Consider the following 27,719-nt stretch of genomic DNA (forward strand, 5'->3'; position numbering starts at 1 on the left):
CCCAATGAGCTCTCAAAAGGAAAACGTTAATTTCTATTAACAAATTCTCTGAGAGTAAAAGCTTCTTTCAATAGAGCTGACCTTTAAATTTGAGGGTCTGAAAAAATTCTGTCTCTCAGAACTTGGGCTGTGGTAGGTACTGAGGGGAGAGATGTATTCTTAGGGTTCAAACATACCTGGTCATGGGGTAGGGAGGCAGGTGAGGGAGACCTTCTTAACAGCTATGGGAGCTTGGGTTCCATATGGAAAACTGATTTAAGAGGGTAGAATTCCCAAGTAATTAAAAGGCCAAGAGTGTCGTGTTGAAGGTGGTGTGAAGTCAGATGCCCTCAGTTTGAGAGCTGGCTCCATTACTTTTGAGCTATGTGACTGGCTTCTTCCCAATCATGAATATTTCTATTAGTTTTATTTTTGGCAGCAACAGTTTTGATTAAGAGCAGTGTTACTGGAATGAAGTCCATTCTCAGCAGAGCTACTGCTCTCTATCCTTAGTATCACCTGAAATGTTTCTTTGAATTAAATGAACAGTAAAACTCCCCTGCCATGCAGAACTCACCTTTTCAAAGTTGTGCACATTTCCTTGAAATATCTTTACACACCTCTCTTTGGGGGCAAATGGCCGGACATCCCAGACACGAACTGCAAAACAAATCCAAATAAACAAACCAACCAAAATAACTAACAGCCAGAGACCTCCTGAGCACCCAAATGAAATTAGTATCATGTTTATGACAGATGCTGTTTCCAGGATGGGGAAGTCCAGTATGACACACTGCTACCTGTTAAGCCTCTTTTCTTTTTCAAGCAGGAAAATACATCTAAATTCCAATAACTGGGGCTAGCTGAGGAGGCAGGAAGGAAGAATGTCACTCACAACGCTGGTAATTTGCAACAGAATGCAGCTGGCTGTGATACTAATTTCAAAGATATTTTGCAAAAGAGTCCTCTGCCAGCTTAGAGTCACATCCAGCAAAGCTTCAATAAGACAAACTAAATACCATGAACTACTATGATAATGAACTTATCAAAACCAAATTTATATTGCCCTTTCCTAATTTCCCTCATATGGGCACCTGACAGTCTCAAACTGAACAAGGTCAAATATATATAAAATATATAAAAAGTCGCTGGGCTCAGTGGCTCATGCCTGTAATCTTAGCACTTTGGGAGGCTGAGGCAGGTGGATCACCTGAGGTCAGGAGTTCAAGACCAGCCTGACCAATATGGAGAAATCCCGTGTCTACCAGAAATACAAAATTAGCCAGGCGTGTTAGCTCATGCCTATAATCCCAGCTACTTGGGAGGATGAGGCAGAAGAATCGCTTGAACCTGGGAGGCAGAGTTTGCGGTCAGCAATATTTTGCCATTGTACTCCAGCCTCGGTAACAAGAGCAAAACTCCATCTAAAAACAAAACAAAACAAAACAAAGTCAAACAAATCAAGAGTATTACACCATACCAAAAATCAGAAAAAGTAAATACTGATTCTAAGTCTAGCTCTGTTGGATATCTGGGTGACATCAGGTAAACAGTGAGACTGTTTGTGTCTTGGTTTTCTTGCTCTGTAAAATGAAGAGAAAATTACCCGTTCTTTTTAAAATAATACTATTTTATTTATTTTTATTTTTTTTTGAGATGGGGTCTTACTCCGTCACCCAGGCTGGAGTGCAGCTACACGATCTCAGCTCACTGCAACCTCCGCCTCCAGGGTTCAGGCAATTTTCCTGCCTCAGACTCCCAGGTAGCTGGGACTAGAGGCATGTGCCACCATACCCAGTTAATTTTTGAATTTTTTAGTAGAAATGGGGTTTCACATATTGGACAGGCTGGGTCTCAAACTCCTGATCTTGTGATCTGCCCACCTTGGCCTCCCAAAGTGCTGGGATTACAAGCGTGAGCCACTGCGCCCAGCCTATTTATTTTTGAGATGGAGTTTCACTCTTGTTGCTCAGGCTGGAGTGGGTGGCACAATCTTGGCTCATTGCAACCTCTGCCTCCTGGATTCAAGTGACTGTCCTGCCTCAGTCTCCCAAGTAGCGTTCACCACCATGCCTGCCTAGTTTTTCTATTTTTAGTAGAGACAGAGTTTCACCATGTTGGCCAGGCTGGTCTTAAACTCCTGACCTCAGGTGACCCAACTGCCTTGGCCTTTCTAAAGTGCTGGAATTACAGGTGTGAGCCACCATGCCTGGCCATTAACATTATTTTAAAGATCCAATGAGATAACGTATGTGCAAAGGTTCTAAAATTTGTAGACAACAAAAATAATTTATAATTTTATTATGCAGCCATAGTGAGAAATTATTCTATTATTTTTTCCCTTATTTTAATATCAATTTAGGAAAGCTCACTATTCCTCATTATAAAGAATGCTAGAACTAGCTAGGCGTGGCACTTGGGAGGCTTGCTTGAGCCCAGGAGTTTGAGACTAGCCTTGGCAACACAGCAACATCCTGTCTTGCCAAAAAAAATCTTTTTAAATGCTAGATTATATGTATATAAACATCTATTGTAAGCAGCAACTACAGCTGTTGTAACTGAAGCTATACCTATAGTGGAATTTGAGAGATGTCATTTTATCTGAGTATGAAAAAAAGTACTATCAATTCTTGGAGTCAGGCATAAAAAGGCAAAGCTATGCATAAAAGTTTGTTACTGAGAATATAGTCAAAAGGTAAAGATGTCCATTCATTCAACAAATATTTATTAAGTATCCAATGAATGTCGGATATTGTTTTTGCTATAAAATGTGAGGGAATACATTTTAGTTCCTGACAAGCCTGTAAGTTTGTATACCAGGGCCATTTCCAAACTTCCTCAACATTAAGCATATAATCCAGCAAGTCACCTTACTTTTTGTCTATAGTAATCCATCCTCCCACCCTACAACTCAAAAACAAGTAAAGAGAAATAGGAAGAGTATGTTTATGTAAAACTAGAATGTCAAGATGTTTTATTGAAGACCTCTTTCCACATCAATGCTTTTGGAGTGGGGAGGAAAGACAGACTGGCAGGAAAGAGCAAAAGAGATCATTCAAGCTTTGTGTTCTCTGAAAACGCACAAGAACTGCCTTGAATAGACTTCTAAATTCACCTCTTTCTCATTAAACTCATCACCTAGTTTCTTATGTCCTGAGAGCTGAGACAGATCTTAAAGCTAAAGTCCAGTCTTCTTATCAGTGTAGAAACTGATTCCCAGAGAGAAGAAATGCTGTGTGCAATGTTGTCCAGGGACAAGATAGAGATCTGAGACTAGATTCTTTACTATCTTACCTAAAGCTTTCCCTATTACATATGTTCTAATTGTCTGATGCAATCTGTAAGCAATCTTCGACTTTTTCCTTGGACCCTGGGAGAGATTTCCTCTCCAAAGTTACCTGTATTATCCATTGCATTGGACAAGAGGTAAGAGCCTTCAGAACTTAAACTCAGGCCAGTCACTGAATCTGCATGGCCTCTCATGGTGTAGGTTAGCTTGTTCTGGCGCAGGTCCCAGACCTGCAAAAACAAAAAGGTACCCCTGGATCAAACTAATAAAGTAGAGAAACAGAATGACACAAGAAACAAGAGTCAATTGCCCAGAGATACTGATAATACTCTACCATAAGATAAAGGATTTCTGTCAAAGAGAAAAACACCTTTGTCTTTTTTTTGAGACATGATCTCACTCTGTCACCTAGTACAGTGGCACTACCATGGCTTACCGTAGCCTTGACTTCCCAGGCTCAGGTAATTCTCACACCTTAGCCTCCCCAGTAGTTGGGACTACAGGAGTGTGCTACTGTACCCAGCTGATTTTTTTTTTTTTGTATTTTTTATAGACAGGGTTTCACTATTTTGCCCAGGCTAGTCTTGAACTCCCAGGATCAAGTGATCCTCCCACCGCGTCCTCTCAGCGTTTGGATTACAGGCATGAGCCACTACCTGGCCAACCTCTGTCTTTCTAAAAAGGTACTTAAGGTTACTATGTTTGACTAGATAAATATAAACTAATGCATATCAAATGTTAAGATAAAGTTTTAAACAAAAACAATTCAGAAAGGTTATTTTCAAATCATAGCAAAATTATTAAAAACAAACTATTACAGAAAAAACTAAAGAGTGCTTAAAATGCTTAAACTATGATTCTTAGCCATTAAAAATTATTGGAAATACATAAAACCAGTAAAAATATGAAAAATATTGATGCTTAAAATTTTTCATTTAATGCCACAATATGTGACAATATGTGACAATAAATGTATACATATGTACATGTATGGGCATGTATGTATACTATGGAAAAGAAAAATAAATTATGTATTCACTATTGCTTGTGTAGGAAAGGTAAGATACAGAAAATAACCTAAATGTCAAGCAGGAAAAATTGGTGGTTTATTAAATTCTCATACAGGAGATAGCATGTCAGAGTAGAAAGAGCAGTGACTTAGCGTAAGAATAAACTGGTCCCTGCCACTTAGGGTTATGTGTCATTGGGTCACTAACTCTTTCTAGGCTTGTTTCCTGGTCTGCAAGATTAAGGATAACAATAGCTACTTCTTAAGGCTGCTGTAGATTATAAATAAGAATGCTAAAGAAAAATTAAAAAAAAAAACCCAAAAAACAAAAAACAAAACAAAACAAGAATGCTTAGCATATGCCTGGCACATGGCAGGTCCTCAATAATGTGTGGTTATTGTTAAGCAGTTCCTAAAAATAACTCCCAAGACCAAATGTAAAAATATTTACATAATAAGCTATTAAGCAAAAAAGGAAAATACAAAACAGTATTTATCTTTACACAGATTACACACCTATGTAAAACATGTATTTTTAAGCTAACAGAAATAATCTGGAAAGTCACATGGAAAAAAGAACAGTAATTTTGTTAAGGTCACTGGTATTACATAAAATACAAAATTTCCCCCAATTTTATTTCATATTGCAATGTAGTATTTTTCTAAGTGAATACAATTTTTGCTGTTCCTTAAATCAAGACACTTTCCCTTATCTAGAAATGAGTTAGGTGTTACACACCACCACTTTCTCCATCAGTAACTCACTCATGTGTGGAGTCCAACACATTTCATATACAATCATTTTTTTATTTCAAGATGTTGTTCCTTATCTTCTGAGCAGGCACTGCTGAAATCTAGCATTGTAACGAGGAATGTGTTTTGCCAAACCCTCACAGAACTTGTGTGCTGTTTCCAAACTTCCTCCTTGAGGCCTGTACACCTTGTTTATACAGGGCCAAAAAGCATTCAGAATTTGCCACAAAAAAATCTACAGCAGGGGCTGGGCGTGGTGGCTCACACCTGTAATCCCTACACTTTGGGAGGTCGAGGTGGGTGGATCACCTGAGGTCAGGAGTTCAAGACCAGCCTGGTCAACATGGTGAAACCTCATCTCTACTGAAAATACAAAATTAGCCAGGTGTGGAGGCAAGTACCTGTAATCCCAGCTACTTGGGAGGCTGAGGCAGGAGAATTGCTTGAACTTGGAGGCGGCGGTTGCAGTGAGCCAAAATTGCACCATTAATACTCCAGCCTGGGTAACAAGAGCAAAACTCTCTCTTTAAAAAAAAAAATAATAATAATCTAGAGCAGGAATTTAAGCAAAACATTTTGCAAGTATCCTAATCAGCTGTTCAATGAAAATCTGGGCATCTGCTTAGTGGCAGGTACTGCTGGAGATTAAAAAAGAGATGTAGCCCCTGCTCTCAAGGAGTGTTCAGTGTAACAAGGAAAACTTAAGACATTCAAACAAGTAACGCGAGGCTTATGCAAGGTGCAGTTGGTAGTTGCAGAGGACAGAGGGGTTAACTCTGGTGGAACACAGGTGAGAGTGAGAAAGGGAAGCTTCCACAGAAAATGAAGCACCTGAGTGTAGTCTGGAAGAAGGAAGATTTTTTTTTTAAACTTAGACAAATAGAAGGGTATTTACTAGGAGAAGGTAATTTGTATAAGTAGAGGGGCCTGAAAAAACTGCTGGATTGTAAGAAATTAGGCACTCAGAGGCCAATGAGGTGGACAGGCAGAGGCCAGCTCATGAAAGGTTTTGAATGGCTGGCTTGCATTTTATTTCCTTCACTGGGGGATCACAGAAGGGTTCAAAGTAGAAGAATGAGTCATTCAGATTTACATTCTGGAAAGATCCTTCTGGCCCATATATTTATTTAAAAACTGAAGGGATGAGACCAGAGGATGTAAAGTTAGTGAGGATCTAACCTACCCGATTTATGTGTGTGTGTAGTAGAAATGGAGTTTAGCTATGTTGGCCAGGGTCATCTTGAACTTCTGGCTTCAAGTAATCCATTCACTTTGGCCTCCTATAAGTGCTGGAATTACAGACATGGCCACCACACCCAGCCTAATCTATCCTTTTAACCATTACATTAAAAAAAAAAAAAAATTACAAACTGAACTCCCATCCTAACTAGAGCTCAGGATTATAAGAAATGCCAAAGACTGCCAGCCAGACCATTAGGCTCTCAAGTGACACATTTTCTTTTTCTTCATTTTCTTCTGACTCTCCAATCCTATCACCAGGGAGGAATTTTTAAGAGATTGACGGAACAGCATATCTGCTCACAAATATACACAGAATGTCTTCACCTTTGGTTTTAAAAAGGGTTCCCATTCCTTGTTTCTGTTTCTTAGAACAGGCAGTGTTACCTAAGATCGACTGAGAAAACAAACAAAAACCAGGCTCTCTGAGGAGCATCTCCTAATGTAGAGAGGCAATGTGGTGATTTGTCACGCAAGTGCTCAAGACTGGTAAGCCTCTAAGTACTTAAAAGGTACTTGTTGTCCTAAGTCGGCACTCGCCAAGGAGAAAGCCACGTTCAGTTCGAGCGCCAAGATCATGAAGCCCAATGGCAAGAAGCCAGACGAGTTCGAGTCCGGCATCTCCCAGGCTCTTCTGGAGCTGGAGATGAACTCAGACCTCAAGGCTCAGCTCAGGGAGCTGAATATTATGGCAGCCAAGGAAATTGAAGTTGGTGGTGGCCGGAAAGCTACCACCTTTGTTCCCGTTCCTCAACTAAAATCTTTCCAGAAAATCCAAGTCCGGCTAGTACGCGAATTGGAGAAAAAGTTCAGTGGGAAGCATGTTGTCTTTATCGCCCAGAGGAGAATTCTGCCTAAACCAACTCGAAAAAGCCGTACAAAAAAATAAACAAAAGCGTCCCAGGAGCCGTACACTGACAGCTGTGCACGATGCAATCCTCGAGGACCTGGTCTTCCCAAGTGAAATTGTAGGCAAGAGAATCCGCGTGAAACTGGATGGCAGCCAGCTCATAAAGGTTCATTTGGACAAAGCACAGCAGAACAATGTGGAACACAAGGTTGAAACTTTTTCCGGTGTCTATAAGAAGCTCATGGGAAAGGACGTTAATTTTGAATTCCCAGAGTTTCAATTGTAAACAGAATGACTAAATAAAAAATATATTGGCAGTATAAAAAAAAAAAAAGGGTACTTGTTAATTGACTAGAGGTAACAAGATAGAGTGGTAAGATTATTAGCCCTCTAGAGATAGAGCTCTGGTCCTGGCTCTACCACTGACTGAGTGATGACTATTTGATCTTGGCCAGATCACTTAACCTGGTAGGGCCTCACTTAGTCACCTATGAAGTGAAAGATGGAGGTGATGTCTAAAGTTCTTTTCAGGTTTAACATTTCCTGAGTCTTTCTAATCGAGCCTCTCTTTTGCATGTTGAGAGAAATGTATGAGGTCTTTAGGACAACTAAGAGTCTTCCTGGGTTCGACAGAACAATTACTCTCTCCTCTGCATGTAACAATTAAAAAAAAAAAATGTTTTTTTGTTTTTGTTTTTTTTTATTGTGATGGAGTCACACTCTGCTGTCCAGGATGCAGAGCAGTGGCACAATCTTGGCTGGTTGCAACCTCTACCTCCCAGGTTCAAGCAATTCTCGTGCCTCAGCTTCCCAAGTAGATGGGACTATAGGTGTGTGCCACCATGCCTGGCTAATGTTTATCTTTTTAGTAGAGATGGGGATTGCACCATGTTGGCCAGGCTGGTTTGGAGCTCCTGGCCTCAAGTGATCTGCCCTCCTCAGACTCCCAAAGTGCTGGAATTATAAGCATTTTGTGCCAGGCCACCAAGCCACCATGCCAGGCCAGCAACAGAGTATTTTTAATAGGGAGAAGACTACCTTCTAAGTAAATTCTAACACACACATCCCTACCTCTCCAGTCCATCTCTGTTATATGGGAGCAAAAATAAAGAAATAATTCTAGCAACCTGGTTCAAATATTAACTGCTGCTGCCAGAAAACAATATGGCAGCCTATATGTATCCCAAATAAGAAACTTCCTTATACTTGTTAACACATTAATTTTCATCTGGATAGCTATTCTAAGAAAACAAATATGGGAAAAGTTACATGCACAAATATGTCTGTAGCAGCATAATCTGTGATTGTGATTCAATTGAAACAGCCTAAATGTTCAATGACATGGTTGTCACTAAATTATTCAATATTGTAATAATAAAAATGATGATGATGATGAGAGCTGAGAGCTGACATATATTGAACTTACTATCTGACTGCCACAGTGCTTGGAATATTACATCCTCACTTCATTTAATTCATGTAACAATTACATGAAGTGAGCTGACGATTCCCATTTAGAGATTAGAAATGGAGACGATGAGGTTCAAACAACTTTATTTTTATTTTTTGAGACAGAGTCTCACTGTGTTGCACTGGCTGGAGTACAGTGGCACAACCTCAGCTCACTGCAACCTCCACCTCCCGGGTTCAAGGGATTCTCCTGCTTCAACCTCCTGAGTAGCTGGGATTACAGACGTGCGCCACCACGCCCAGCTAATTTTGTATTTTTAGTTGAGATGGGGTTTCACCATGTTAGTCAGGCTGATCTCGAACTCCTGACCTTGTGATCTGCCTGCCTCAGCCTCCCAAAGTGCTGGGATTACAAGTGTGAGCCACTGTGCCTGGCCTTAAAACAACTTTCTTAAGATCATAAAGCTAGCAATTAAGTGGCAGAATCAGAAAAATGATCCCATTTTCACTTAAGCCCAGGAATTCAAGGTTACAGTCACCTATGATTCTACCACCACCCTGTAGCCTGGGCAACATGAGTGAGACCTCAAAATAAAATAAAAAAATGGACAGGAAAATGATTCTAACTATAATTCTAAGAAAATAAGAATGATTTCATAGAAAGCAACTAGAGGCGGGCTTAGTTTAGGAAATACTTTCTAGAAGAGCTATCTATGCTGAGATCTGAAGACCAGAGAGCAAGTCACTGCAATGCATCGAAGGTTGGGGGCGGTTCTTGACAAAGGACCAGCTAAGTGATAATAAGTGAAAAGAGATCATGGTTGGGGCTGGGCACAGTGGCTCATGTCTGTAAACCCAACACTTTGGAAAGCCAAGGAGGGAGATTACTTGAAGCTAGGAGTTCGAGACCAGCCTGGGGAACATGGTGAGACCTTATTTCTAAAAAAAAAAAAAACTGTTGGGGTGTGGTGGTTTATGCCTGTAATCCCAGCACCTGGGAAGGCTGAGGCGGGTGGCTCACCTGAGGTCAGGAGTTCAAGACCAGCCCAGTCAACATGGTGAAACCCCATCTCTACTAAAAATACAAAAAAATTAGCCAGCCATGGTGGTGGGTGTCTGTAATCCCAGCTACTTGGGAGGCTGAGGCAGGAGAATGGCTTGAGCCCAGGAGGTTGCAGCGAGCCAAGGTTGTGCCGCTGTACTCCAGCCTGGCGCCTGGTGACGGAGTGAGACTCTGTCTCAAAAAATAAATAAATAAACAAATAAAAATTAAAACAAATTAATGTTTTAAATTTTAAACATTAATAATAGAGCATAATTTAGAATTGCTGAGGTGAGAGAATTATCTCTACTAAAAATATAAAAATTAGCTGGGCATGGTAGTGGGCGCCTGTAATCCCAACTACTTGGGAGGCTGAGGCAAGATAGTCGCTTGAATCCGGGAGGCGGAGGTTGCAGTGAGTCAAGATCCCACCACCGCACTTCATCCTAGCAGCAGAGTGAGACTCGTCTCAAAAAAACAAAAAAAAAAAAAACAAAAAAGGATAAAGACTACATGGACACTAAAACAAAAAAAACAAAAAAGGATAAAGACTAAATTTATAAACTAGAGTAAGTAGGAATTCACCAATGAAACTAGCATTGAAGGGCTCCTCAAAGAAAAAAGCAGTATTTCAGAAAAAATAGTAGTGCTGTACACAATCGCTGTATTCATGGAACTACATTTATACATTTCCCATATTTGAGGTAAGTTCAAATATTAAGAGCCAAATTGGTGTAAAACAGCAAACAATGATGGAGATTTGTTATCTGCAGAAATAACCCTAAAGAAAGGGATAACATACAGCATATCTTTAAGAAAACATGAAAAACCTTCAAATTCTGAAAGGGGACTGGGTATACTTTCTTTAGGACTATATAGCACTATTGTCATTAGAAGGCCTAGGAACAGTCTAGGAACAGTCTAGATAAAGAGCCCAAAGTAAGCCATACTTTTGGCAGTAAGACGACTTTACTAGCACAAGAGTATTATAGTTTAGGTTAGTCTACCCCCCCAGAGAAGATGAGGGCATCAATCAGATTCTCGCAGCTTAAATAAAAGAAGCTAGCCTCAAAAGGTTTTTTTAATATATATACGTATATGTGTATATGTGTATATCTTTAAGAAAACATATATATATACATATAAATAATTCCCTATATGATCTTCTCAGAAAGAAATTATAGGGAAAAGAAGAGATCAATAATTAGGAAGTGTTAGGTCGGACATAAGGGGAACACTTAGCAAATTTTTGGAGCGATGAAAATTGTTAAGTACTCTGTTGGTGATAGTGAATGTATGCAAACATTAAAATTCTTATAACTGTACACCAAATATGTTTATTTCACTATATGTATGTAAATTTAAATATCTTGAAAAGTATAAAAGTTATCATAGCTTGATGACACTGATCTATCATGTGTACAAGAAGGCTTCTAGTGATTCTGATGTCAGTGAGCACCCAACTCCATTCTGGGAAATATTATGCCTAGCTATTAAAGTTGATCTAAGTTTCCATGCTCTGTTTCTACATTCTCCAAATATTTATATGATGGGAAGTTGAATTTTGGAAAATGGGAATTCTTAGGTACCTATGAGACATTCAAGTGGGGGATACTCAACAGTTAGTTGTATACAGAGATCTGAAGCTTAAGAACTGGGCTGGGATGATGGAGTCATGGAAGTAGACGAGATGTGTCTTGGGAAATGTACACAGCAAGAGGAGCAAAGACCTTTGGTGAATAATGATGTTTAAAGACTCCACAGAGAGAGTAACTCATAATGGTATATAGAGAAGGGGTAGGACCTACCAGATAGGTTTGTTGTCACAGAACTCAGGTAAGACAGAAGACTAGTTCTATGGTACCATGATCACGTTAAAAAAAACAAACAAAAAACCCCAGACTATTAGAAATGAAGAATGAATGGTACATGAGGAACTGAAGACAGTGAGTGCAGAAAAATCTCCAGGGGATTCCTCTAAGTATTAAGAATATGACTCTAGAATGAAACTCTGGGATGTGAACTGAGGTTCCGTCACTTATTAGCTGTGTAACCTGGGTTGTTATGCCTCTTTTAGCTGTTTCTTCATCTGTACAATTGCATCAGTAGTATTTATTCCCTGAAGTTGTAAGGTCAAAGTCTCTAAGATTTGTGAGGAGACCAATAGTGAAGCTTAAATGAATTAATAATGTAAAGCTCTGAGAACAAGTGGCAGAAAAGTAAGCATTATGTGTTAGATGATGATGATAAAAATATTATCACCACCACTACCATCATCATCCTTTTTAAGAAGTTTTAGGCTGGGCATGGTGGCTCACACCTGTAATTCCAGCACGTTGGGAGGCCAACATGGGCAGATCACCTGAGGTTGGGAGATCAGGACCAGCCTGACCAACATGGTGAAACCCCGTCTCTACTAAAATTACAAAATTAGCTGGGCATGGTGGTGCATGCCTATAATCCCAGCTACTTGGGAGGCTGAGGCAGGAGAATCGCTTGAACCCAGAGATGGAGGTTGCAGTGAGCCAAGACTGCACCATTGCACTCCAGCCTGGGCAACAAGAGGGAAACTCTCTCTCTCAAAAAAATATAAATAAATAAATAATAAAAAATAAATAAAAAAGAAGCTTGATTGTGAAGGGGAAGATTCACAGGGCAATATCAGGAGGGAATGTGGGGTTGAAAAAAGATTTTACTTTGCCCCCCAGAAAAGAGACCTAAGCCTGATGAAATACTCACAAGAAGGAAGTAGATTTTTGTGATGACCCCACTAGCTTTAAGCAGAGGAACAATTGGCTTTCAAAACAAAAAAAAAAAGAAAGTAGAAAAGAAGAAAAGGTTGAAAGAAGTGAAGAAGAATTGAAACTCTCCCATTTAAAGGGCTACCTTTAGACAAAAGCAAGGATACTTTTTTTTTTTTGAGACGAAATCTCGCTTTACAGCCAGGCAGGGGTGCAGTGGTGTGATCTTGGCTCACTGCAACCTCCAATTCCTGGGTTCAAGTGATTCTCCTGCCTCAGCCTCCCGAATAGCTGGGATTACAGGCGTGTTCCACAACACCCAGCTAATCTTTGTACTTTTAGTAGAGACAAGGTTTCACCATGTTGGCCAGGATGGTCTAGATTTCCTGACCTCATGATCTGCCTGACTCAGCCTTCCAAAGTGCTGAAATCACAGGTCTGAGCCACTGCGCCTAGCCAAAAGCAAGGGTATTTCATCCAAAGTAACAGCAAAGGAAGCAATGAGGGATGGAAATAAAGTATAATTTCTAGGTAAGGACAACACAGGAAATTGAGTATGTACCTGACAATTACTATTCTCACCAAAAAGCAGAAGGTAAGGTCAAAGTCGTTTAGATCTCCAAGGAAACCAACAGGAAAGGAAGACAGAAGCTCTGTAGGCCCAAAATAATACTTCACATTTACTGGCACTTAATGACCAGGAACTCTGCTAAGTACTTAATGACCAGGCTCATTCAATCCCCACAATGCTATATGGTAGATGCTATTGTTCTGTTATTATTACTGCCTCACTATTCACACAAGTTAAGGGGCTTTACCAATACCAGCTTGGCAGTAGAGACCCCCACCCAGGTGGCGCTGAAGGAATTAAGAAGCACACACCCAGACAGAAATGCAAAGTGGGACTATTGGAGGCCAACAGTCTTCTGAGCTGAGAGCCTCAGGTGGCTGACAGCCTTCCGGGTTGAAGGCCTCCAGTAGATGCCAACCCATGTAGTTATTCTCTCTGAACAGGTGATTATTATTAACAAACAGGTGTTCTGTGTTTTCTCACAGACCCAAGATAAAGTAGGCAGCTGGTGCCTACTAGACAAACTAGAATGTTTCTCCACGAGGGAGCCATGGGGGCAGGGTCACATATCCCCTGCTTAAAGAACTGTTTTAACCAGTGTATGATATACACATACTGTTTTGCTACTTTAGAATACCCCAAGTAGTTTTCTACTTGTGGGGGTGGGGGGGAGCCAAGTTTTTCTTGCCACTGTTCTCAACAAATGATATAATGTATCATACACATTAGGACATGTCCCATTAGGGCTTAAAGAAGGTGCTTAAAGTCACAAAACTAGAAAATGGTGAAACTGGGATTAGAACCCGTCAATTACTTGAATGTTTGAGCTACACTGTACTGCCATAAGGTCTACTTGCCTCTTTCTCTAATATTACCTTCTCTCGTTCTTAGAGAAACTTAGAAAATTCCCTTTCCACAGTGTCGAAAAGAAAAACACAGTGAGACATAAGGATACAGAATCACAAACTGATTCAATGCTCTCATTAAACTAAGATGGTTAAAAAAATTTTTTGAACGTCTTTAAAAGGAAATGCACTCTATTTTTAACAGTCCCCTTCAGAGATTTCACACTTCACGTTAAGTGCCTGATCCCTAACAGCATTTGTAAGATCTGCAATACAACCTTTAATTTAGGAAGTCAATCAAGATAGCAGAAAAAGAAAATAAGTTTCAAGTTACTATTTTCCTTTCAATTGGTATTAAGTGCAAAGCTACCACAATCTCAGAAGTTTGAAAAAATTCGTTTCTAAGTGCAGATAGACGAAATGGAAGTATATCATAAACATCAAGCATACCTTGATATCATTGTCTATTCCACCAGAAATAATCTGATCACTTGTGTCATTGAAGGTCACCGCTAGCACCTGGTATGTGTTCTGAAATGTCTGGATGGCTGCTTTCTTCCGGATGTCCCAAAGCTGAAGCAAAGGACAAAAGAGTCTATAGGTAACATCATTCTAAGAAGTAACTGCACAATACAAATATCCCTAAGTACGAGGACTTTGTGGACACATCTGTAACTGGGATCCCATTTCACAAACTCCTGGATATCCTAACAACACACATGGTAAGCAGTGTCTTCAATTTTGCTGAGATATTTGAAGGCAAGTTAACAACTTCGGTTACATTTTCAGACTCTTTTGTTAAAATGAACAGAGTTAAATCAACATACTCTTAGAATGGAATTCCTCTAAAGTCTTAGTTCATATATTTTTTAGGACAACAAGACTATCAGACAGTTTCTTCAACTGTAGATACTAACTCATTAGTGGGCTACAATCCACATTAAAAAAAATAGGATATGTCAGTGACAATAGTATAATAAACAATGACAAAAGCTTGTCCCTCCACAAAAGCAGCAAATTAACCAGCAAAAATCTGTCAGAATCAACTGTTGGAACTCTAGAAACTAATCAAAAGTTTATAATAACCAGGCAAACCCTTAATGAGGAAAAAGGGAAACAAAAAACCACCTGAGCCCTAGTAAAAGGGCTTTGTAGTGTTTTAACTTATGCTGGCTCTGTCTCCTGCTCAGCAATGGCTTTGAAGATAACCCACATTCCTAGATGGTTTCCTAGTACTGAGGAAGCAAAGGGGGCCTATTTCTTATTGTTAAAGAATAAACAATAAAAGTTGTTTATTTTTACCTATCTGGTGGCTCTCTGAAGGATGAGCTCAAAGGACTTGCATTTATTTTACCTAACTTGGAACTTTCCTTGAAAACATTTAAAGGAAAGGACATTAGTAGCCTCTGGTGCCTGGGGGCAAGGAAAAACATTTGGGAAAAATTACAAACCAAAAAACCTGGGGAGGAAGGGCCGGGGAAGAAGACAATTTGGGGAATAAGACCTTTGAAGGGCACTGAAATATTCCTGGCTGGCTATCTATCTATATATCTATCTGGAAACGGTCTCCCTCTGTCATGTAGGCTGGAGTACAGTGATGTGATCTCAGCTCACGGCAACCTCCACCTCATGGGCTCAAGCGATTCTCATGTCTCAGCCTCCCAAGCAGCTGGGATTACAGGTGTGTGCCACTATGCCTGGCATATTTTTGTATTTTTAGTAGAGACAGGGTTTTGCATGTTGACCAGACTGGTCTCAAACTCCTGGCCTCAAGTGATCTGTCCACCTCCCCCTCCCAAAGTGCTAAAGTTTCAGGCATGAGCCACCATGCCCAGCCTATCCCTGGCAATCTAGACCACTTGCATGCCCAGGGCTGGGCATACGTTTAGAAAAGACCTGAGAAGGCCCTAAGCTCTCTAGTTGACCTTCAGGCTCTGCATAAACAGGAAGTGAAACTGCATGGCAAGGAGTTGAAGCAGCCTCTAAGGTACAAAAAAAACAATCTGCAAAGACTGGGAGAATTTTTGTTATTGTTGTTGTAGGTAATTAAGGAAACTTCTGTCATTCACTAGCTGACCACTAAGCAAATAAAAAAAAGAATTCAGTGGTCAAAGGACAAAGAATGCAAAATTTACAAAACTAGTTCAAAAAAGTCACTAAGCAGGCCAAGTGTGATGGCTTATGCCTACAATCCCAGCATTCTGGGAGGCCGACTTGAGGTCAGGAGTTTGAGACCAGCCTGGACAACATGGTAAAACCTCGTTTCTACTAAAAATACAAAAATTAGCTGGGCATGGTGATGTGTATCTGTAACCCCAGCTACTCAAGAAGCCCAGGGACAACAATCACTCAAACCCCAGGGGGTGGAGGTTGCAGTGAGCTGAAATCGCACCACTGCACTCCAACCTGAGCTACAGAATTAGTCATCTCAAAAACAAACAAATCAACCAACCAACAAACCCTCCCCCCATTCCCTGCCCGGACCAACCCAACCCACAAAAAATCACTAAACAATCAAGTGACTACAACAGGCAGCTCTGGGGAATACCTAATTTCCAGGGTTGCCACACTTTAAATGCCTAGTTTTCAACAAAATATTATAAGGCATGCAAAGAAGCAAGTAACTATGGTCCATATGTAAGGAAAAAATAGTTTTCTCAACAAATTGTGCTGAGACAACTGGCTACCACATACCAAAGAATGAAAGTAAGCCCCTGCCTCACATGATATGCAAAAATTCAACATGGACCAAGGACCTAAATGTAAGACCTAAAACTATAAAATTATTAGAAGGCTGGGTGCAGTGGCTTATGCCTGTAATCCCAGCACTTTGGGAGGCCAAGGAAGAAGGATGGCTTTAGCCCAGGAGTTAGCAACCAGCCTGAGCAACATGGTGATTCCTCATCTCTACAAAATAAAAAATTGGGTGTTGTGGTATATGCTTGTAGTCCCAGCTACTTGGGAGGGCTGAGAAGGGAGAACTGCTTGAGGCAGGGGGGTTGAGGCTGCGGTGAGCTTGATTGTGGCTCTGTATTCCAGCCTGGGTGAGAGTGAGACCCTGTCTCCAAAAAAAAAGATTCTTAGAAAAACACACAGTGGTCTTTATAACTAGACTTTGTAAGATCTACTGTCAAGAATAAGTAACTCTTGGCTAGGTGTGGTGGCTCATACCTATAATCCCAGCACTTTGGGAGGCTGAGGATCACTTGAGCCTGAGAGTTTAAGGGTGCAGTAGTGTACTATGATCACAGAATTGCACTCCAGCCTGGGTGAAAGAGCGAGACCTTGTCTCTAAAACCGTAATAATATTAAAAAAAGAAAAAAATAAATAAAGAACTGTTATTAATTCAACAACAAAAATACGAACAGTCCAATTAATAAACAGGCAAAGAACCTAAATAATTTCTCCTAAAATATAAAAATGGCCAACAAGAACATGAAAAGATGCTCAACACCGTAAGTCATTAGGGAAATGCAAATCAAAACCACAATTAGATGCCACTTCATGCCAACTAGAATGGCTTAAAAAAAAAAAAAAACAGGCTGGGCACGGTGGCTCACGTCTGTAATCCCGGCACTTTGGAAGGCCGAGGTGGGCGGATCACCTGAGGTCAGGAGTTCGAGACCAGCATGACCAACGTGGAGAACCCGTCTCTAGTAACAAATACAAAATTAGCCGGGCGTGGTGGCAGATGCCTGTAATCCCGGCTACTCAGGAGGCTAAGACAGGAGAATCGCTTGAACCGAGGAGATGGCGGTTGCGGTGAGCCAAGATAGCAAAATTGCACTCTAGTCTGGGCAACAAGAGTGAAACTCTGTCTCAAAAAACAAAAACAAAGAAGTGGTGAGGATATAGAGAAACTGGAATTCTCATAAATTGCGGATAAGAATATAAAATACAGTGCAACTATCATGGAAAAGTCTGCCTGTTCTTCAAAAAGTAAAACAAAATTACATGACCCAGCAATCCTACTCCTAGGTATATAAACAACATAAATGAAGGAATCCAGTATTTTTTTTTTCTTTCCATGATGCAATCTTGCTCCGTCACCTAGGCTGGAGTGCAGTGGCACAATCTAGGCTCACTGCAACCTCCACCTCCCAGGTTCAAGTAATTCTCCTGCCTCAGCCTCCCGAGTAGCTGGGACAGGTGCCCACCATCACGCCTGGCTAATTTTTGTATTTTTAGTAGAGACAGGGGTTTCACCATGTTGGCCAGGCTGGTCTGACACTCCTGACTTTGTGATCTGCCTGCCTTGGCCTCCCAAAGTGCTAGGATTACAGGCGCAAGCCACCATGCCCAGCCAGGAATCTGAAAAGACAGAGTCTGACTTTGTCACCCAGGTTGGAGTTCAGTGGTGCAAACACAGCTCGCTGCAACCTCTGCCTCCTGGGTTCAAGCGATTCTCCTGCCTCAGCCACCTGAGTAGCTGGGACTACAGGTGCATGCTACCACGCCCGGCTAAGTTTTGTATTTTTAGTAGAGATGGGGTTTCACTATGTTGGCCGGGTTGGTCTTGAACTCTTGACCTCAGCCTCCTAAAGTGCTGGGATTATAGGCGTGAGCCACTGTGTCTGGCTGGAATTTGGTATTGATATACGTTACAACATGGATGGACCTGGGAAATATTATGCTATGTAAAAGAAGCTGGACACAAAAGGCCATATATTATAAGGCACTATTTATATTTCATAGCAGTTTCCAGGGACTGGAAGGTAGGAGGGAAAGGGGAGTGACTGCTTAATGGGTTTGGGGTTTCTTTTGTGGTGATTAAAATGTTCTGGCATTTGATCATGACAATAGTTGCACGCATTGTGAGTGTACTAAAAACCACTGAATTGTACATTTAAAAAAAAAATGTGTCATCAAAAAAAGTGCTATCAAAATTTGACCTTAATTAAATTATAGAAAAGAAGATATAAAAGAATGTCACATAGACAGGGTTGGTTCATAACTAGATATAGATGTATGGAAGATGTACACTGGGTCACATTATAAAATGTATTCCTTAATGTGGGTTGTGATTTAAATAATTTAAAAGCTCTTGTGCTTAGACTATTTAGTTTAACCCCAACTTTTACAGATGAGAAAACTAATGCTCAAAAAGAAAATGGACTTGATGAACACCAGCAAAATGCGGACCACAATTTAATACTGTCTGATTCTATTATACCAATGCTGCAGTAACTTAAAGGTATTAAAATATGTGCTAATTTTTTTACAATTACTAAAATACATCCTTGTTTAAAAAAATTAACATTCTTTTTCAGTGGCTACTTGATGTATTAATAAAGGAAAGGAGAGGAACATTAGGTATAACAACTCTATTTATTAACTCCATATCCATACTCAACTGTAGCTAGGCAATTTGATTGTACTTAGAAACAAACAGGACAGGAGTGGTGGCATGCACCTGTAATCCCAGCTATTAGGGAGGCTGAGGCAGGAGTACTATTTGAGGCAAGAGTTTGAGACCAGTCTGGGCAACACAGCAAGATCCCATCTCTCTCTCTTTTTTTCTTTGAGACAGAGTCTCACTCCAGGCTGGAGTGCAGTGGCAGAATCTCAGTTCACTGAAACCTCCACTTCCTGGTTCCAGCGATTCTCCTGCTTCAGCTTCCCAGGTAGCTAGGATTTACAGGCTCACACCACCATGGCCAGCTAATTTTTGTATTTTTAGTAGAGACAGGGTTTCACCACGTTGGCCAGGCTGGTCTCAAACTCCTGATCTCAGGAGTTTGCTTCTGTCTCCCTCTCCCAAAGTGCTGGGATTACAGGCGTGAGCCACTGTGCCTGGCCAAGACCCCATCTCTTAAACAAACAAACAAAAAAAACCCTTATAGCTCTACATTTTTAAAGTGTGGATGAGAGAGAGAGGACTCAGAAATGCTTCAATAAATTAATGACACACTTGAGAAGATGAACCACAAATAAATGTTTTAAGAGTATGGGTCATTTCATTCAGAAGAAAAAGACTTTGGGGTAACTGTTCCAAGTTTTAGAGGGCTGGCATCACAAAGAATCAGCCATGGAACCTTAGTAAAGGTCATAGGCTTAAATTCAATCCTGTAGTCGACAAGAAGAGTCTGAGTAGGATCTGTGCCAAGATGCCTCTTCCTCCCAATTCTCATGGTTTAGGATGAAACATAGTTTTTTCTTTGTTCATGTAAATATGATCCAAAAAGAATGCTTCACTCTTCTCTTACATGCCCAACTTCTCTCCCTTCCCCACCTCCTGTGGTTACAGAATCAAGTCCAAACTTCTTAACTCGGAATTCAAGGTCTTAACAATTTGGATCTCATATATTTTATAAACTGTATATAAATAAAATAATGTAAATATGTAAATAAAATAATTATTTTACTTTGAAACAATCATAAATTTATGGAAAACTTGGAAGTAAAAAAGAACACTTTTTTTGGTCTAAATCATTTGAGAGTAAGTTGCTTACCTAATGCCTTATCACTCCTTTATTTTTGTTCTGTTTTTTGTTTTTTGAGACGGAGTCTTGCTTTGTTGCCCAGTCTGGAGTGCAATAGCATGATCTCCACTCACTGCAACCTCTACCTCCCGGGTTCAAGCAATTCTCCTGCCTCAGCCTCCTGAGTAGCTGGGATTACAGGCACCTGCCACCATGCCCGGCTAACATTTTTGTATTTTCAGTAGAGACAGGGTTCTCCATGTTGGCCAGGATGGTTTTGTACTTCTGACCTCAAGTGATCCGCACACCTCAGCCTCCCAAAGTGCTAAGATTACAGGCATGAGCCACTGAGCCCAGCCCCTTACCACTCCTAAATAGTGTTTGTCTACAAAGATGTTCTCCTGCATCATCTCAACATAACCATTACAATCAAGAAATACAAATACATTATCACCATTTTATCCTCAAATCCCACTCAAGTTTTACCACCTATCCCAAAAGTCTTTTAATGCACAAAGATTTGGTCTGGAATCATGTTAAATTTACACTCCAGCCTGGAAGACTCTCTTGAACTTTTCTTGAGTTTTATGACTCAACACTTCTGAAAGTTACAGGACAGTTATGGTCCTCATTTTAGGTTTGTCTTATGTTTCCCCATGATTAGATTTAAGTTATACATCTTTGGTAGGAATATCACAGAAATGATGCTGCATCTTCTTGTTGTATCCTAGCAAATGGCTCATGATTTTGCCTCATCCCATTACTACCTATGGTTGATTTAATAAATAATTTAGTTAGGATGTTCTTTTGACAAGTTTTCTTGCACAAGATGTTCCAGGCTTATCTTTTACTTTCACTGCCCCTGGCCTGAAATAGGAACCCTGGTTCCTTTTAGTGGAAAACAGTATTTAAAGGCCAAGACCCATGAAGTAAGGGGTGCTCATTGCTAATGGGGTCTTGTTGCTCCTAAACCTTTTCAAGTGGACGGTCAGGTACACCCACACCTATATACTCACACATTTATGTCTTTTTTCTATACCTATCTGTCTCTATACTTAATGTCATGAGTTTACACTTACACCTCACACAAGATACATTTTAGTTTTCTCCTCTTTTGTACTGGTAACTCCTTTCTCGGAGAGAGAAATCAGCCTTCCATTAAACTCAATATATTCACTTACTTGGATTACGCTTCCTGCATGCAACCAGTTTCCTATGTTCTCTTCCATCCTTCCCCTGCATAGCTGTCCTCCTTTCCCTATTTAAATTGTTGATTCCTATTCTTGGTCGAACTTATCTGGGACTCCTCCTTACCCAACTTGGATCACTCCTCTGTGTGAACACTCTCATCACTCTGCTATGGCTCCTTTCCAGTCTGCACTTCTCCGGGCATACTGTCATCATCTTGCTCAGTCTCAGACTCCCTACACCAAATTACTTCTACCCTGTGTGGATGCCCTGAGTTCGGGCTTTGACATCCACACTCTCCTCGTACTGCTTCATGAATAGACGACCCTTTCACTCAACTAAGGCACTGACTCTCCATGTTGAGCTGCTGCCCCTCCCTCACCCTCAAATTCCCCACACTGGTTACCTACCCTGTGTTGTACATGCCTTTCTCACCCTCTGACTACTCCCTACAATGTACTTCCCTGCCCTGTGTGGATGCTCTCGTTACCACACTTGGGTTCTGACACCCCACCCTGGGCTACTGTGGCCCACCTCCAACTAGAGCACCTTCCCTGCTTTGGCCTATATAACTGGCTTTAGGACTGAAATACTCATGAAAGGGAAAAATTTTTATATATATGAAGACACACACACACACACACACACACACACACACACACACACACAGTATTTCACTTTATTAGAAGAATGCACTTGATAAAAAGTTGAAAATGATCTGTTTGAATAATGCCCAGAACACTACTTCTAAACTAAAAATGCAAGTGCTGTTGGGAACCTCTACTTTCTGTTAAGAACTGAAACGTAAAAAGTAACATGACTTTTCTCCTTTTAAACTGAAGTTATTCAATTCCTGTACCTGCAACCTAGTAACAAAAAAACAGTAACATGAAGCATTCCAACTTCCCAAGTAACTGAAAAGTACATTGCAAAAAGTTGTTTAATGATGCCTTAAATATAAATATACTGAAATTTAAAATAGGAGCTGGTTAAAAAGCAGTCATCTTTAGGTGATGACATATTGCTCATTAAAAAAACTATTAACTTGAGTAATGAGGTAAAAGTAACTATTCCAAATCATGTTTAATTCGGGCAGAAGAGAAGCAAAAAAGTGAAAGAAGGAAGGCTACTTTTTCTACTACTTAAATAGCTCCTAGATGTTTATTATAGCAGGCCCTAAATAATAAAGTTAACAAAATTCACTAGGAGCATTTCCACCTCTTATCTTCTGAAATGCCAATTAGCAAATCAGCTACTGTTAAGACTCTCAAACTACAGTAACATCTAGGTCAGAGCTCTGATTTAGAAACCAATCTTATACCACAGACTCTCCTCCCATCCAAGCATCAAGGGGCCCCAAGTGATTAGGCACAGGAAAACCACTTAGAAGAAAAACATCGCGGCCAAGTGTGGTGGCTCATGCTTGTAATCCCAGCACTTTGGGAGGCCGAAATGGATTGATCACCTGAGGTCAGGAGTTCGAGATCAGTGTGGCCAACATGGTGAAACCCTGTCTCTACTAAACATATAAAAAGTATCCGGGTGTGGTGATGGGAACCTGTAATCCCAGCTACTCAACAGGCTAATGCTGGGGAATCACTTGCACCCAGGAGGCAGGCTGCAGTGAGCCAAGACTGCGCCACTGCACTCCAGCCTGGGTGACAGAGTGAGACCCTGTCTTAAAGAAAAAAAAAAAAAAAAAGCATATTCATTTAAAAAGCAGTAAGTATGGGGTGTTTCCCAGATGTATTCTTTTGAAGTCCCTCCCTGTTTAATAATTAAAATATAAACCGGAGTCCAAAATTCATGTGAAAGAAAGAATCCAATGTGGTACTATGATGCACTGTGTCTGTGTGTGCCTGAGTTATTTCTAGGCCTCAGTTTCCTTATTTGTAAAATGAGGATGCTCAATGAGATCAGTGGCTCCCAGAATGTCAGACTGGCTACAATGAATCACTTGAAGGACACATGAAATAAGTCCTGATTCCCTTTTCGGATCCACTGAACCAAATTCTTTGGGTATTTTTAACAGGTTCTTCATATGATGATATAAAGATAGGCTGGAAACGATGTGATTAAATGATGTTTAAGTTCCCATCTTGTGCTATACTAAAACCATTTACTCAACTTTTTATATATTGTCTGTAATCTCAAAACAGCCGTTTTTTTGTTTTTTTGTTTTGCTGCCTCCCTGTTGGTAGAGATACTCATAACAGCCTTGAAAGATGTGCATGTTACTGTCCCTGTTCTAAAGATTAAAAAACAGGCTCAGAAAAGGAACTGCCCAACCTCACACAATTGACAGCTGAGCCAAGAATCAAATCTACATGGTCCACTTTATTCCAAGTAACAATTTATTCTATGGTCCTATTATTGTTCTGTAGGGTAATTAAAACACATATTAAATGTTTTATTTTAAATGGGGGAAAAATTTCAAGTGTCTGTTATTGGAAATGACTGCTAAAATTAAGTGTGCAGAGGAAGGTAGAGTACAAGTGGAGAGGCAAAATAAGGTTCACATTACGTCACCTCAGAAACTGCAACACAGACAGACAATACCCACCTTAACTGTGCCATCGTCACTGCCAGTGCAGACAAGTTGAGGGCCTCTCCTGGCTGGATAACAGGAATTCACAAAGGAAGTATGTCCCTTTAGCCTTTTAACCCTCTCACCTGTTTCGCTATCCCACACAGCCACAGTTTTATCTGTGGAAGCTGAGAAGAGCATACTAGAAAGTAAGAGGAAAAACAAAAAAGAAATAAGTGAAGACAAACTATCTTTTGTACTTGCCAAAAGATGCCAAACTCTTCAAGATCACTGACCTGTTGTGCTATGCGAGTTTGCCCCATGAGGCTGGAATGCCTCACCCCACCAAAATCCTATTTGTGCTCTAGGCCCAGACATAAGATCTACCCCTATGAAGTTTTAAAACTTCCCCTTCTTTGCGTCCCCATGACATACATCTAACATAGCAGTTTGTTCTTTTCTCTTTTGTGATAGGTTTTGTTCTATCTTTTTCTCTTTTGTGATCGGTAACGATTTACAAATAAGACACCCTCTCACTTGGAAATGCTTAATCACTCCCTGGTGCTGCAGAGCTAAGACAGACTATGCCAACTCTGGACCTGACAACTGAGTAACTCCAATCCTTTCTCTTTATCAAACTTTTTCTTTTGTCTCTGAGGACAATTTCTTTCTTACAGTTTTTTTTCAGATGAGATCTTGTTTTGTCGCTCAGGCTGGAATCATGGCTCACTGAAGCCTTGATCTCCTGGGCTCAAGTGATCCTCCCACCTCAGGCTGTGGTCCCTCTTGAGTAGCTAGGACCACAGGCCTGTGCCACCATGCCCAGCTACTTTTAAAAAATCATTTGTAGGGGCAAGGTCTCACTATGTTGTCCAGGCTAGTCTTCAACTTCTGGGATTAAGCAATCTTCCTGTCTCAGTCTCCCAAAGTGCTAGGGTTACAGGCATGAGCAACTGCACCCAGCCTCTGAGGATGATTTCTAAGTAATAACTGACCTTATAATGCTTTCTTTTTTCATTTTTTTGAGCTGGAGTCTCACTGTGTTGCCCAGAATGGTTTTGAACTCTTGGGCTCCAGGAATCCTCCTGCTTCAGCCTCCCAAATAGCTGGGATTATAAATGAATGCCACTGTGCCGAGCTTTCTAATGCTTTCTTTATTTAAAATGTATACAATGCTATGTGCCAACTGATGGCGCACCCATCAATTGGGTTTTAGAGGTCAGAAATGTAAAATAAGTTGGGCGTGGTGGCTCGCGCCTGTAATCCTAGCACTTTGGGAGGCCGAGGCAGGCAGATCACCTGAGGTCGGGATTTCGAGACCAGCCTGACCAACATGGAGAAACCCCATCTCTACTAAAAATACAAATTAGCCAGGCATGGTGGCGTGTGCCTGTAATCAGCTACTTGGGAGGCTGAGGTAGGAGAATCGCTTGAACCTGAGAGGCAGAGGTTGTGGTGAGCTGAGATTGTGCCACTGCATTCCAGCCTGGGCAACAGGAGTGAACCCCATCTCAAAAAAAAAAAAAAAAAAAAAAAAGTAAAACAATGAATGTTTACCAGGATATCTAACAACTGAATTAATTTTGTATAGCTTGGTTTCTTTGCTATCTATAATATATTCTAAAATAATATAGTCATTAAAATGTTTATGACATCAGATGTTGGCTGAGCAATGTTAAAGAGAAAAAGGCAGAAACAAGACTGTATACATAGTTCTAATAAATATGTAAAAACTAAACAGTTCTGAGTAGAAAAAAGGCATTAGAAAAAAGTATAAAATTAACAGTGATTATCTTTGGAGTAACAGAAACATGGACTATTTTTTCATCTTTCTGCTTTTTTGGGTTACTCAAAAGAAATGATTTTTATAATAAAAATAATTTCAGGCCACACTTGGTGGTTAATGCCTGTAATCACAGCTTTATTCGGAGGCTGAGGCAGGCGGACTGCTTGAGCTCAGGAGCAATATAGCGAGACTATGTCCCTACAAATGATTTTTAAAAATTAGCTGGGCATGGAGGTGTGGGCTTGCAGTCCCAGCTATTTAGAAGGCTGAGGTGGGAGGATCCCTTGAGTCCAGGAGGTTGAGGCTGCAGTGAGTCACGTTCATGTCACTGCACTCCAGCCTACATATAAAAATCACATTTTGGCCGGGCACGATGGCTCACGCATCCTAGCATTTTGGGAGGCCGAGGTGGGTGGATCACCTGAGGTCAGAAGTTCAAGACCAGCCTGGCCATCACGGTGAAACCCCATCTTAAAAAAAAAAAAATTACATTTTATGTCTTAAAAAAAAAAAACACAAGTTTGTCTGGGTTGTAGAAATGACAGATATGATCTCTTTATATTTGCATACACAGACAATAAACACCTCACTTGGGATGACAGTGATGAATCGAATAATAAAAGTAGCTACCCAAAATTAGTAGATTTTGATAGCAAGATTTCCTGAGAATAAAGGTGAAAGGACACCAAGAAGAATTAGTACGAGAAGCAGCTGTCATTCCATTATGCAGAATACTCACCTGCCATCTGTGTTGTAATGCAGTTCCATCACTGCTCCACTGTGTCCCTTCAGTGTGGCATAATTATCACAGTCACCATAGACATTCCATAACACTGTTAGGGAGACAGGGGTTTTATGAGCATTACTAGGCAAAGGATACTTACGAATTTATCAGAACAACAGTTCTCAGGCCCAGCGCAGTGGCTCATGGCTGTAATCCCAGCACTCTGTGAGGCCGAGATGGGTGGACCACTTGAGGTCAGGAGCTTGAGATCAGGCTGACATAGCGAAACCCCATCTCTACTAAAAATACAAAAATTAGCCAGGCATGGCAGCAGGTACCTGTAATCCCAGCTACTCGGGAGGCTGAGGCAGAAGAATTGCTTGAACCTGGGAGGCAGAGGTTGCAGTGAGCTGGAGATACTGCCACTGCATTCTAGTCTGGGTGACAGAGTAAGACTCTGCCTCAAAAAAAAAAAAAAATCTCAAATTATACTCTTTGGAACACTACTGGTTTTAACAGTAGACCAATTTTCTTGACACTAAAAATAATGGCAATATTTTTATAAGGTAAAAAAAACCTAACAGATATAATTTTTTAAAACCTTATTTTTTTTCTCCTGTAACTTTAAAAAAGCATCCAACTTTTTTTTTTTTTTTTTTTTTGAGACAAGAGTTTCACTTTGTTGCCCAGGCTGGAGTGCAGTCACACGGTCTCCACTAACTGCAACCTCTGCCTCCTGGGTTCAAGCAATTCTCATGCCTCAGCCTCCTGTGTAGCTGAGATACAGGGGCTGCCACCATATCCAGCTGATTTTTTTTTTTGTATTTAGTAGAGATAGGGTTTCACCATGTTGCCCAAGCAACCTCCCAAAGTGTTAGGATTACCAGCATGAGCCACCACACCCAGCCAGCACCCAACCTTTAAAGTTAGCTCCGAGTCTGAAAGCAGACTGCCAAATGACAGCACTTAATGGAAAACATAAGGTGGCCATAATTAAAGTTCACATGGTAGTGACTTTATATAACATTTATTAATTCTATATGTACTAAGTACCTACATGTCAGGTGCTAGGGTAAATGAGCAGACACATCTGCTATCCTGAGGGAGCTTGGTCTAGCAAAGCGTCAAGTTTGTTCTAAGTGTTATTAAGGATCGCCCACAGACATAAGTGGTACCTACAGATGACACTATTTTTCCACTGATAAAACTATGTAGTTCGGGCTGGGCGTGGTGGTTCCTGCCTGTAATCCCAGCATTTTGGGAGACTGAGGTGGGTGGATCACTGGAGGTCAGGAGCTGGAGACCAGCCTGGTCAACATGGTGAAACCCCATCTATACTAAAG

General features: G+C 40.6%; 1 protein-coding gene and 1 pseudogene across 2 annotated transcripts in view; one reads left to right on the plus strand and one right to left on the minus strand.

The window, feature by feature from the left end:
- The window catches only part of SNRNP40 (small nuclear ribonucleoprotein U5 subunit 40), a 41,901-nt gene that overhangs the window by 8,934 nt on the left and 5,248 nt on the right, over positions 1 to 27,719 (minus strand). For both annotated transcript variants that reach the window (XR_013519903.1, XM_002750565.6), the window contains exons 3-7: positions 26,392 to 26,485; positions 23,903 to 24,068; positions 14,179 to 14,301; positions 3,378 to 3,498; positions 557 to 639 (exon numbers count right to left, since the gene is read on the minus strand). Coding sequence is in view for 1 of the 2 variants with exons in the window: in XM_002750565.6 (XP_002750611.2) it covers positions 557 to 639; positions 3,378 to 3,498; positions 14,179 to 14,301; positions 23,903 to 24,068; positions 26,392 to 26,485 (587 nt within the window). In the remaining variant the exon portion in view is untranslated. The remainder of the gene's footprint in view (positions 1 to 556; positions 640 to 3,377; positions 3,499 to 14,178; positions 14,302 to 23,902; positions 24,069 to 26,391; positions 26,486 to 27,719) is intronic.
- Positions 3,696 to 7,431, plus strand: LOC108592398 (small ribosomal subunit protein eS7 pseudogene; annotated as a pseudogene).

Source organism: Callithrix jacchus, chromosome 7 (assembly GCF_049354715.1).
Source record: "Callithrix jacchus isolate 240 chromosome 7, calJac240_pri, whole genome shotgun sequence".
NCBI lineage: Eukaryota > Metazoa > Chordata > Mammalia > Primates > Cebidae > Callithrix > Callithrix jacchus.